At 41.6% G+C, this 13,130-nt stretch overlaps 1 protein-coding gene across 1 annotated transcript in view; it reads right to left on the bottom strand.

The window, feature by feature from the left end:
- The window catches only part of LOC132824619 (sodium-coupled neutral amino acid symporter 1-like), a 64,557-nt gene that overhangs the window by 20,482 nt on the left and 30,945 nt on the right, over positions 1-13,130 (bottom strand). The window contains exons 5-6 of the mRNA XM_060839218.1: positions 6,529-6,602; positions 1,821-1,913 (exon numbers count right to left, since the gene is read on the bottom strand). Coding sequence (XP_060695201.1) covers positions 1,821-1,913; positions 6,529-6,602 — 167 coding nt within the window. The remainder of the gene's footprint in view (positions 1-1,820; positions 1,914-6,528; positions 6,603-13,130) is intronic.

Raw genomic sequence — 13,130 nt, forward strand, 5'->3', positions numbered from 1 at the left:
TTAAAATACTTTTCTCCCTAGCAAACCAAATATAGACCTCAAACATTCTGTGTTAGCTAAAGTTGCTTTCATTGTGAGATCATTACATAATCCTGTCAGGTTAAATCCTACTACCGTTGAGTTAGGAGTTGGGAGGTCATGTTGAGGTTGCATAGGTCATTGGTGAGGCCACTTTTAGAGTAATATGTACATTTCTGGTTGCCCTGCTATAGGAAGCATATTATTAAATTGGAGAAAAGATTTACCAGGCTGTTGCAAGGGCTGGAGGGTTTGAATTATAATTTCAAGCTGGAACTTCGTTCACTGGAGCGTCAGAGGTTGAGGGTTGACCTTATAGATGCTCATAAAATAATGAGGGACATTGATAAGGTGAATAGCAATTTTTTTTTTCCCTGGTGTGGAGTTGTTTAAAACTAGAGGGAATATTTTTAAGGTGAGAGGAAAAGATTTAAAAGGGACATGAAGGGCAACTTTTCATATGCAGGAATGTGTGTGAATGACTCTATGAGGGCGTGGATAGGGTGAATATCCAAGGTCTTTCTCCCAGGGTACGGGAGTCTAAAACTAGAGGGTACAGATTTAAGGTAACAGGGGAAAGATTTAAAAGGGACTAAAGGGGCATTTTTTTCATGCAGAGGGTGGTGTGTATATGGAATGAACTGCAGAAGGCAGTGAAGGTGTAGGTACTGGTCCAACATTGAAAAGACATTTAGATAGGTACATGAATAGGAAAGATTCAGAGGGATATGGGCTAAATGTAGGCAAATGGGATTAGTTTAGTTGGCAAACGTGGTCAGCATGGACGAGTTGGACTGAAGGGTCTGTTCCTGTGCTGTATGACTCTCTTCCCTTGTTTACATTCTAAAGATAGACAACATGGAAGCAGACCCTTCTGTCTAACTCATCCATGCCAACTCGATATCTTAACTTAAAGTAGTCCCACTTGACAGCATTTGGCCCATATCCCTCTAGACCCTTTCTGTCCATATACCCATCCAGATGCCTTCTAAATGTTGTTATTGTACCAGCCTGCACCATTTCCTCTGGCAGCTCATTCCATTCACACATCAACCTCTGTGTGAAAAACTTGCCACTTAGGTCCCTTTTAAATCTTTCCCCTCTTAAACTTAAGCCCTCTAGTTTTGGACACGCCTGCCCTGGGCAAAAGACTTTGGTTAGTTACCCTATCTACGGCACTCATAGAGGCATTGAGTTGCACAGTACAGGAACAGACCCCATTGGTCCAACCTTCTTTACAGTCACCCCTCAGCCTCCGACACTCGAGAAAAAAGCTCAGCCTATTCAGCCTCTCCGTATAGCTCAAATCCTCCAAACTTGGCATCATCCTTGTAAATCTATTCTCAACCCTTTCAAGTTTCACAACATCCATTCTATAGTAGGTGGCCCAGTACTCCAAAAGTGGTCTAACCAATGTTCTGTCCAACTGCAACATGTTCTCCCAACTCCTTTACTGAATGTACTGATCAATAAAGGCAAGCATGTCAAATGCCTTCTTCACTATTCTGTCTACCTGCAAATCCACTTTCAAGCACTCCCAGGTCTCTCTGTTCGGCAACACTTCCCAGGACCTTACCATTAAATGTATAAGTCGTGACTCACCTTTCCAAAATGCAGCATCTCACATTCACATAGATTAAACTCCATCTGCCCCTCCTAAATTCAGATGCAAGAAAGCTTTTGATGTGCCATGGATAGAATGTGAAATCATAGCACAATGATCAGCAGATTAAAACCAAACTGAGCAACTGAAGATCTGAATAATAATTCTTGTGAATAAAACGTCTATAATTCTCTATTACCTCCAATATTCTGTAGTGACGTTGATCCAAATACTGCTAATTTCCCAGGTCTGCCAAATGCATGTTCTCCCAGTGTTTCATAAACCATGGAACCTAAAAGAAGAACAATTACACTGATTGAAAATTTTAAATGTTTGATATTAAATATGAAAGTGTTTAGATATTTTCTTCAACAATTAGCTGCTTCAGCTTTATTAGTAAGATCTTAAGATATAGGAACAGGAACAGTCTGTTTGGTCCCCCAGCCATTCAATAGGATTATGGCCGACAAGCTCATATTGATGTCACGTTGTGACTTATTATACCTTTTTATTTACATTATTGACACCTGATTAACCAGTTAATATATATAAAACAGCTCTACATTTCAACAATTCCATTAAGACTAGTGAAAAATATGCCTTTCCCCCATTTTACCAAGAGTGGCTCACTGTGACTTGGAAAAACACAAAAATGCGTAATAAGTAAAATTTACTACTTTAGTGCCTACTTTACCTATTACATAAGTTTTGTCTGACTCACTTTTCAGTCAAGTGCATCATATCAAATTCTCAGGCTCCAAAGAAAATCACATAACTTTTTTCATCTAAGCTGATTGGAAAAACTTATTTTTGCTCTGAATTGTTGATTTTTATTTCAATATATCAAGCGAGCAGAGACTAAAGTGCTGAGGAGACCACATTCTCACGATAATGTAATTAATAGGTTTGTAAAATGTATTAAACAAAAACTGCTTTTAGCTTTTAATATGTTGCAAGTACTATGTTTCAGTGCTTCCAATCATGAAATATCAGTGAGTAATGTGACAAACAAAAACAGAAATTGCTGGGAAAAATTCAGCAAGTCTGACAGCATCTGTGGTGAGGGAAACGGAGTTAACATTTCGAGTCAGGCATGACTCTTCTTCAGAACTGATTTAAGAAAAATTCAGAATGATTTAAGAAACATGGGCCTAGTTTCTGATATCTTTCAATGTATTCCTTTCCTTCAAAGGTTATTTTAATTTGTTAGATATTTAACAAGAAAATTACCACTGGACATTATTGACAAAACTGTTTTGATCTGAAGCAACAGCACAGGGGCCAGGACCCCATCACCAGTCACTATGTATTTACACATGCACAGTATATGGGCTCTGACCAGCCAGATCAGAGACAATCCTTAGAATGAGGAGACTCTCTCAATCTCCTGTTTACAGCCAGTGAAGTTATTTGGGTGGAATTGAGAAATAGGAAAAGGGTGATCACCTTATTGGGATTGTTTTGTAGACCCCTTAATAGTCAGAGGGAAACTGAGAAACAAACTTGTAAGGAGATCTCAGCTATCTGTAAGAATAGAATGGTTATGGTAGGGGATTTTAACTTTCCTAACACAGACTGGGACTGCCATAGTGATAAAGGTTTAGACGGAGAGGAATTTGTTAAGTGTGTACAAGACAATTTTCTGATTCAGTATGTCGATGTACCGACTAGAGAAGGTACAAAACTTGACCTACTCTTGGGAAATAAGGCAGGGCAGGTGACTGAGGTGTCAGTGGGGGAGCACTTTGGGGTCAGTGACCATAATTCTATTCGTTTTAAAATAGTGATGGAAAAGGATAGACCAGGCCTAAAAATTGAAGTTCTAAAGTGGAGAAAGGCCAATTTTAATGGTATTAAGCAAGAACTTTCAAAAGCTGATTGGGGGCAGATGTTCACAGGTAAAGGGACAGCTGGAAAATGGGAAGCCTTCAGAAATGAGACAACAAGAATCAAGAGAAAGTATATTCCTGTCAGAGTGAAAGGAAAGGCTGGTAGGTATTGGGAATGCTGGATGACTAAAGAAATTGAGGGTTTGGTTAAGAAAAAGAAGGAAGCATATGTAAGGTATAAAGAAGCTCTCTTCCTCCCTCTACAAGGATTTCAGTGAGTCCCTCTCTCACTGCACCCCCCAGGTCATCTCCTCTGCACAGAAACTCTTCAGCCACGTTCTCAAACAGACTCGTTACCACAGCCACATCTCCTTCCTCAGCACCTGTCTACAGAACCGACTGATCCCACACGGACTCCGTCCTCATTTCCCCTCCCCCCACCTTGTCTCAGTCGGTTCCCTCAACTCAGCACCGCCCTCCTAACCTGCAATCCTCTTCCTGACCTCTCCGCCCCCACCCCACTCCGGCCTATCACCCTCACCTTGACCTCCTTCCACCTATCCCACCTCCATCGCCCCTCCCCCTAGTCCCTCCTCCCTACCTTTTATCTTAGCCTGCTTGGCTCTCTCTCTCTTATTCCTGATGAAGGGCTTATGCTCGAAACGTCGAATTCTCTATTCCTGAGATGCTGCCTGGCCTGCTGTGCTTTGACCAGCAACACATTTGCAGCATATGTAAGGTATAGACAGGATAGATCGAGCGAATTCTTAGAAGAGTATAAAAAAAAAGGAGTATACTTAAGAGGGAGATCAGGAGGACAAAGAGGGGACATGAGATTGTTTTGGCAAATAGAATTAAGGAGAATCCAAAGTGTTTTTACAAATACATTAAGGACAAAAGGGTAACTAAGGAGAAAATAGGGCCCCTCGAAGATCAGCCTATGTGTGGAGCCGCAGAAAATGGGGGAGATTCTAAATGAGTATTTTGCATCAGTATTTACTGTGGAAAAGAATATGGATGATATAGACTGTAAGAAAATAGATAGTGACATCTTGCAAAAGGTGCAGATTATAGAGGAGGAAGTGCTGGATGTCTTGAAACGGGTAAAGGTGGATAAATCCCCAGGACCTGATCAGGTGTACCCTAGAACTCTGTGGGAAGCTAGAGAAATGATTGCTGGGCCTCTTGCTGAGATATTTGTATCATTGATAGTCACAGGTGAGGTGCCGGAAGACTGGAGGTTGGCAAACGTGGTGCCACTGTTTAAGAAGGGTGGTAAGGACAAGCCAGGGAACTATAGACCAGTGAGCCTGTCGTCGGTGGTGGGCAAGTTGTTGAAGGGAACCTGAGGGACAGGATGTACATGTATTTGGAAAGACAAGGACTGATTCGGGATAGTCAGCATGGCTTTGTGCCTGGGAAATCATATCTCACAAACTTGATTGAGTTTTTGAAGAAGTAACAAAGACGTTTGATGAGGGCAGAGTGGTAAATGTGATCTATATGGACTTCAGAAAGATGTTCGACAAGGTTCCCCACGGGAGACTGGTTAGCAAGGTTAGATCTCATGGAATACAGGGAGAACTAGCCATTTGGATACAGAACTGGCTCAAAGGTAGAAGACAGAGGGTGGTGGTGGAAGGTTGTTTTTCAGACTGGAGGCCTGTGACCAGTGGAGTGCCATAAGGATCGGTGCTAGGTCCACTACTTTTTGTCGTTTACATAAATGATTTGGATGCGAGCATAAGAGGTACAGTTAGTAAGTTTGCAGATGACACCAAAATTGGAGGTGTAGTGAAGAGGGTTATCTCAGATTACAACAGGATATGGACCAGATGGGCCAATGGGCTGAGAAGTGGCAGATGGAGTTTAATTTAGATAAATGCGAGGTGCTGCATTTTGGGAAAGCAAATCTTAGCAGGACTTATACACTTAATGGTAAGGTCCTAGGGAGTTTTGCTGAACAAAGAGACCTTGGAGCGCAGGTTCATAGCTACTTGAAGTGGAGTCGCAGGTAGATAGGATAGTGAAGAAGGCGTTTGGTATGCTTTCTTTTATTGGTCAGAGTATAGAGTACAGCAGTTGGGAGGTTATGTTGCGGCTGTACAGGACATTGGTTAGGCCACTGTTGGAATATTGCATGCAATTCTGGTCTCCTTCCTATCGGAAAGATGTTGTGAAACTTGAAAGGGTTCAGAAAATATTTACAAGAATGTTGCCAGGGTTGGAGGATTTGAGCTTTCGGGAGAGACTGAACAGGCTGGGGCTGTTTTCCCTACAGCATCGGAAACTGAGGGGTGACCTTATAGAGTTTTACAAAATTATGAGAGGCATGGATAGGGTGAATAGGCAAAGTCTTTCCCCTGAGGTCAGGGAGCCGACAATTAGAGGGCATTGGTTTAGGGCGAGAGGGGAAAGATATAAAAGAGACCAATGGGGCAACTCTTTCACACAGAGGGTGGCATGGGTATGGAATGAGCTGCCAGAGGAAGTGATGGAGGCTGGTACAACTGCAACATTTAAGAGGCATTTGGATGGGTATATGAATAGGAAGGGTTTGGAGTGATATGGGCCGGGTGCTGGCAGGTGGGACTAGACTGGGTTGGGATATCTAGTCGGCATGGACAGGTTGGACCGAAGGGTCTTTTTCCAAGCTGTACATCTCTATGACTCTATCTGTAAGCCAGGGCTCCCTCACTGGCCCAGGTAAGAGCCCCAATCAAGAATCTCATATTCAATGTGATCCACCTAGCCCTTGTTTCAATCACTACTGATCAAAAACAAAATCAAGACAACATGAAAAATATTTTGGTGCTTGAAAACATAGAAAGTTTAGGCTTTGCCATATATTTATCCATATTCAATGTATACTCCAAACGCAGCCAAGATGTTCCCTGGCAGAAATTTTAAAATATGTAATTAAATGCCACATATGGCCAAAATGAACCCATAAATTTCAAAGCCAGAGCTGAAGACTGCTTTAATGGTAGCTTACCATAGCATGAAGTTATAAAGACATCCAGCAATTTAGCAATTAATTCTGATGCCAAACTCTGACAGAACACCCCCTCATCTTACCTGTCAAGACTGAAATCTGGAGCAAAAGATGAATAGAATAAAGTGACAACGTGGCGATAACAATTAAAAGGAACCTGCAAAAGAAAATAAATAAAACAAATTCTCTTTACTTCCTGAATAAAGCTACATAGCACTTACTCATTTTTTTTCACTTGCCCTATTTTCAGCTTTCAAAGAAAACATGTCTCATTTAACAGTCAACACAGAAACCACAAGGTAATTTTGACTCCGGGTAACAGTGTAAAAGCACTATTTCACTTTCCTGTAATGAAAAGAGATATATAACACGTGGATGTTGGTATTGAACATTTTCCACTTTTGGCCCAAGTTAGAATCACTGGCAAATAATTGCTGCAATTCTCTTCCTGGGTGAAATTGAAAGGGCTATTTTTGTATTCTGGTGAAATAATTTTCATGTATACAATGTAAAAGAAAAAGCAATGTGACCAGATTGTAATTTCTGAAACAACTGCAGAATTTTAACTCGTGTGGCATGCTGATAGTAGAATCATAGCATAGAATCTTTACACGATGGGCTGAATGGCCAACTTGCACAAGTCCACAATGACCTTCCAAAGAGCCTCACACCCAATCCCTGTAACCGTGTCCCCGAAGGTGAATCCACCTCACCTACACATCTCTGGATTGTGGATGAAAATCAGAGGAAACCCATGCAGATGCAGGGAGAAAGCGCAAACTTCACAGAGACAGCCACCCAAGGCTGGAATCGAACCTCTCGAGGGTGCAACTGAACCTCAAATCAGCACTCCCAGGTTGAGTTTGGATGACAGATTTTCTAGGCCTGAGGAAACTCACCTTCCAGTGTTGAATTGCTAACAGTGAATAAAAATGAGGCATGTATCCTCTGTATGACCAATGACGTGCAAACCTCCATCCTTGATGTGGAGGTCACCTGACTCTTCCTACCTCCATTAGAACTGAAAATGGATGGGTTTGAGGTGGGGTGCAATTAGGATTCAGACTTATAACATTTTATCCCCTCCCACACAATTAAAGTAGCCCAAATTCTGTTATGTGAATCTATTAATTTACTTTACTAAAGGACAAAATATCAGACAATTGGAAGTTTATTCTTTATTGTAATGTAGCGCCAAGATAATTGTTTGCTCTTACCAGTCCACACTGTAAAATTTGAGACTTTGTTCACGTTGCAACAGAAAAGGACAATGTGAGAGAGAGACTGTTGTTTCAAACATTTGAGAGGCATTTAGACTGACACAAGAAATGTTGGGATGTAGACCATTTGCAGGCAGATGGACTAGTTTAAAAAGGCATTGTGTTCAGCACAGACATGGCAGGCTGGAAGATCTGTGCCTGTGCTGTACTGTTCTATTTTAAAGGCCCCAACTATCATATTCAGGTCTGATCTTGACACTAGTCAGAGGCAAAGATCAATCCCAGGAGTTTACAGGAGATATAACCCACATAAAGGTGATAAATGGACACCAGTCCTTACAGATCATTAAAGAAAGGAACAGAAGAAGGCCATTCGATCCCTCGAGCCTGTGCCACCATTCAATGGGCTGATCCAACATTCCTCAGGTGCACTTTTCTGCATTTTCCTTGTAACCCTTGGTTCCCTACTCATCAAGAATCTATCTTCCTCAGCCTTAAATATACAAAGGACTTTGACCCTACAGCTCTCTGAGGCAAAGAGTTCCAAAGACTCACAACCCTCTGAAAGAAGAAATTTCTCCTCATGTCAGTCTTAAATTGGTGTCCCTTTATTCTGAGACTCTACTCTCTGGTCCTAGACTCCTTCCATGAAGGGAAACATTCTCTCAGCATTTACCCTGTCAAGCCCCTTAAGAATCCTCAGTGAGGTCACCTCTCATTCTTCTAAACTGCAGTGTATACACTCCCAACCTGTTTAGACTTTGCTCATAAGATAATCCTGAAAATGTGTTGCTTGAAAAGAGCAGCAGGTCAGGCAGCATCCAAGGAACAGGAGATTCGACGTTTCGGGCATAAGCCCTTCTTCAGGAATCTTCTTCTCCTGTTCCTTGGATGTTGCCTGACCTGCTGCGCTTTTCCAGCAACACATTTTTAGCTCTGATCTCCAGCATCTGCAGTCCTCACTTTCTCCTCATAATATAATCCCTCCATTCCAGGAATCATCCTAGAGAATATTCTCTGAACTGCCTCGCATGAAATAATATTTTCCTTAAGTAATGGGATAGAAACTGCTCCAGATATGGCCTCACAAGTCCCTTACAATGCAACAATGCTGATCTTCTCTCTGGATATAACTGGTAAAGACCCAGATTTACCGAGTGGTGGAGCATATGGCTTTCCTAGTCTAGACTGATTTCAAGTGAATGAAGATTGGATGGATTCTATAATGAGCTGGTAATCCCATCCACTGGATTAACACGTGATGAAGATGAAAAAAAATCTCAACGAGTGTTACTCTCTAAGAACAGCTCCTAAATTTAGTTGTCAACTACCCATCAAAGTTTTGTGTGTTTTGGAATACTTACTATTAAAGGTGCGGAGGAAATCTTGTCTGTAACACTGTCACAAGCAGAAGTTAGTAGATTTACTTTTATCATGAAATAGTAGCTGCCTCTTTTTTTTTAAACACTGTTAAACACCTTATCGTTACACTTACCTTACATGTTAAACCAAACATAAAGACAAACTAACCCATTAATAGCTACAAAGCAATGATGCTGGAAGGGTCAACACCCCAAACAGGAAAGTATGCACATTAACGGTAAAAGATTAAATGTGGTTCAATTTAAAGATGAAATCTAGATTTATGGGTCAATAAAGCAACCACACACAAAGCATGTAGAGTACAAAGTGGGAAAGTGTGAAATTGCTCATTGATGGTTGTAAGAATAAAATAGAAACATGTCATCCAAATGGTAAGAGGTTTCAGAGCTCTAAAATGCAGAGAGACCTGGGTGTTCTAGTACAGGAATTGCAGAAGGTTAGTATGCAGGAACAGCAAGTAATCAGGAAAGCTATCTGCAGTTGTGAGAGGAACTGAACACAATAGTAGAAAGGGCAGTGGTGAGGCCACATCTGGAGTACTGTATATAGCACTGTTCACTGTAGTTACTTAAGGATGCTAATTTATTGGAAGCAGTTCAGAGACTAATACCTGTAATCAACAGATCGCCTTAAGAGAAAAGGCTAGACAGGCCACCCTTTAGAGTTTAGAAGAGTCAGAGGCGACTAACTTGAAACATGTAAGATCCTGAGTGGACATGACTGGGTGGTTGTGAAAAGGATGTTTCCTCTTGTGGAAGCATCTAGAACAATGGGTCACTGTTTAAAAATAAGGGTGGCCCATTTAAGGCAGAGATGAGGAAAAAACATTGCTCTCAGAGGGTTGAGAGTCTTCCTTCCCCAAAGGCAGTGGATACAAAATCTTCAATGCTTTTAAGACACAGATAGATTTTTAGATTAGATTACTTACAGTGTGGAAACAGGCCCTTCGGCCCAACAAGTCCACACCGACCCGCCAAAGCGCAACCCATCCATACCCCTACATTTACCCCTTACCTAACACTATGGGTGATTTAGCATGGCCAATTCACCTGACCCGCACATCTTTGGACTGTGGGAGGAAACCGGAGCACCCGGAGCAAACCCAAGCAGACACGGGGAGAACGTGCAAACTCCACACGGACAGTTGCCTGAGGCAGGAATTGAACCCAGGTCTCTGGCAGCAGTACTAACCACTGTGCCACCATGCCGCCTATGGTGACCAAGGGGATGAAAATTTATCAGGGGTACACAGGACTGCAAATATCACCAACAATCTGTCCTATTTGAAATCAGATCAGCCATGATCTTACTGAATGGCAGAACTGGCTCTAAGGACCAAGTGGCCTACTTTTGTTCCTTGTTCCTATACTACTTCCTTACCTGAAGTAATTCCAGATCATTTTCATTGACGATCGTGAATGGGCCAATGGGAAGAAAATTGGACAGGATTTCAGACAGAAATGATGAGCTCAGAGATAGAAATTTCAAACAAGCAGCTTCTCACTTTCTGTGTTGGTCCAAAGTGATTGTGTGTGTGTGTGTGTATCTGTGTGTAAGTGTGTGTATGTGTCTGTGGGTATGTGTGTGGGAGTGTGTGTGTCTTTGCATGTGCACATACGCCCGTGCATCTGTGCGTGTGTGTATGTGTGCAGGATTGCCACAAGACAAAAGCATCATTGCAACTGTCATCAATATTATCCAAAGTATTAGGGACATTTAAGCAACTGCTGGACAAGCACATGGACGGCAGTAAATTGAGGGGTGTGTAGATTGGATTGATCTTAGATTAAGGTAAATGATTGTTACAACACTGTGGGCCTGTAATGGTCTATGTTCTATATCTGGATGTTGCCAGCACCAGTTTAATTTGTAAGGAAACTGCTAAATTTTAGGAAGGTTGATTGTGAACTCATCTGGATTGAAATGGAAAAAACGCTTTGAGGAAACACACAGGAAAGAAATTGTTGAACAAAAATGAATGCTTTTGAGGCTTAATTTTTTTAAAATGCAGATGAAATATGAAGTAGTTATCTAATTAAACATCAAAGTTCATCTTCAAACTCTGAGACTTCAGACTCTGCTCCCCCATCTGCAACTGGATCATGGACTTCCTGACCCAAAGATCATAATCAGTAAGGATAAACAACAACACCTCCACCATGATAATCTTCAAACTGGTGCCCTGCAGGGCTCCGTACTCAGTCCCTTACCATGCTCTGCCCAGGAAGCCATTTGGATACAGAACTGGCTCAAAGATAGAAGACAGATGTTGGTGGTAGAGGGTTGTTTTTCAGACTAGAGCCTTGTGACCAATGGAGTGCCACAAGGATCGGTGCTGGGTCCACTACTTTTCATTATTCATATAAATGATTTGGATATGAGCATAAGAGGTATAGTTAGTAAGTTTGCAGATGACACCAAAATTGGAGGTCTAGTGGACAGCGAAGAAGGTTACCTCAGATTACAACAGAATCTTGATCAGATGGGCCAATGGGCTGAGAAGTGGCAGATGGAGTTTAATTTAGATAAATGTGAGGTGCTGCATTTTGGGAAAGCAAATCTTAGCAAGACTTATACACTTAACGGTTCTGTGGAAGTACACGCATTGGTGTGCTTTCTTGGAGATAGCGTCGAAGTTGATGGCCGAGGACAGATCATTGAGAATATTTACTCCTAAGAACTCAAAGAGACCTTGGAGTGCAGGTTCATAGCTCCTTGAAAGTGGAGACGTAGGTAGATAGGATAGTGAAGAAGACGTTTGGTATGCTTTCCTTTATTGGTCAGAGTATTGAGTACAAGAGTTGGGAAGTCATGTTGAGGCTGTACAGGACATTGGTTAGGCCACTGTTGGAAAATTGCGTGTGATTCTGGTCTCCTTCCTATCGGAAAGATGTTGTGAAACTTGAAAAGGTTCAGAAAAGATTTACAAGGTTGGAGGATCTGAGCTATAGGGAGAGGTTGAATAGGCTAGGGCTGTTTTCCCTGGAGCATTGGAGGCTGAGGGGTGACCTTATAGACGTTTATAAAATCACAAGGAGCAAGGATAGGATAAACAAAGTCTTTCCCCTAGGGTAGGGGAGTCCAGAACTAGAGGGCATAAGTTTAGGGTGAGAGGGAGAAGATATAAAAGAGACTCAAGGGGCAAGCTTTTCACTCAGAGGGTGGTACGTGTATGGAATGAGCTGTCAGAGGAAGTGGTTGAGGCTAGTACAATTGTAACATTTAGAAGGTATCTGGATGGGTATATGAATAAGAAGAGTTTGGAGGGATATGGGCCAAGTGCAGGCAGGTGGGACTAGATTGTTTTGGGATATCTGGTTGGCATGGATGGGTTGGACCGAGGGGTCTGCTTCCATCTGTATGCTGTACATCTCTATGACTCTAAATCCTGTGCTGTTATGAGACTTATGAACAGAGCTTCATATATTAAACTGAATCTTTTTCTACACCTTCTCTGTAGCTGTAATATTGTATTCTGCATTCTGTTCAACTACCCTGGTGTCCTTATGTAAGGTATGATTTGTCTGGATAGCATGCAATACGTTTCACTGTGTCTCGGTGCAAATGATAATCCCAACAAATTAAGTCAAATTAACAAAAATCAAAACAAATCAAAGCATTCAACCTGATGAAATACAGGCCTAAATAGAGGGGAAACAGTTTGAAAAGATTTAAGGAACAGAGAAGAAAGATTTTAAAAAGGCATTAGGTGCAATTTTTTATACTCCAATAGTGGTTCACATGTGGAATGAACTTCCAGAGGAAGAGGTGGATGTGGGTACCGTTCCAAGGTTAAAAGACTTTTAGATTAAGTACATGAATAAGAAATACTTGGAGGGATTTGGGCTAAGCGCAGGCAGGTGGCACTAGTTTACTTTGGAATTACGGTCGGCATGGACTGGTTGGACCGAAGGGTCTGTTTCCATGCTCTATGACTATGAACAGGATGGATGAGAGATCAAGTGATGCCCAAAAGTATTAAGATTGCTAAAAATAGCATCTATGGTGAAATCAAAAAAGGAGCCAACGAATTGCAAGATATATAATAAAAAACAAACATTTAAGTATGTTAATAACAGGCA

The sequence above is a fragment of the Hemiscyllium ocellatum genome, chromosome 19 (assembly GCF_020745735.1).
Source record: "Hemiscyllium ocellatum isolate sHemOce1 chromosome 19, sHemOce1.pat.X.cur, whole genome shotgun sequence".
Classification (NCBI taxonomy): Eukaryota; Metazoa; Chordata; class Chondrichthyes; order Orectolobiformes; family Hemiscylliidae; genus Hemiscyllium; species Hemiscyllium ocellatum.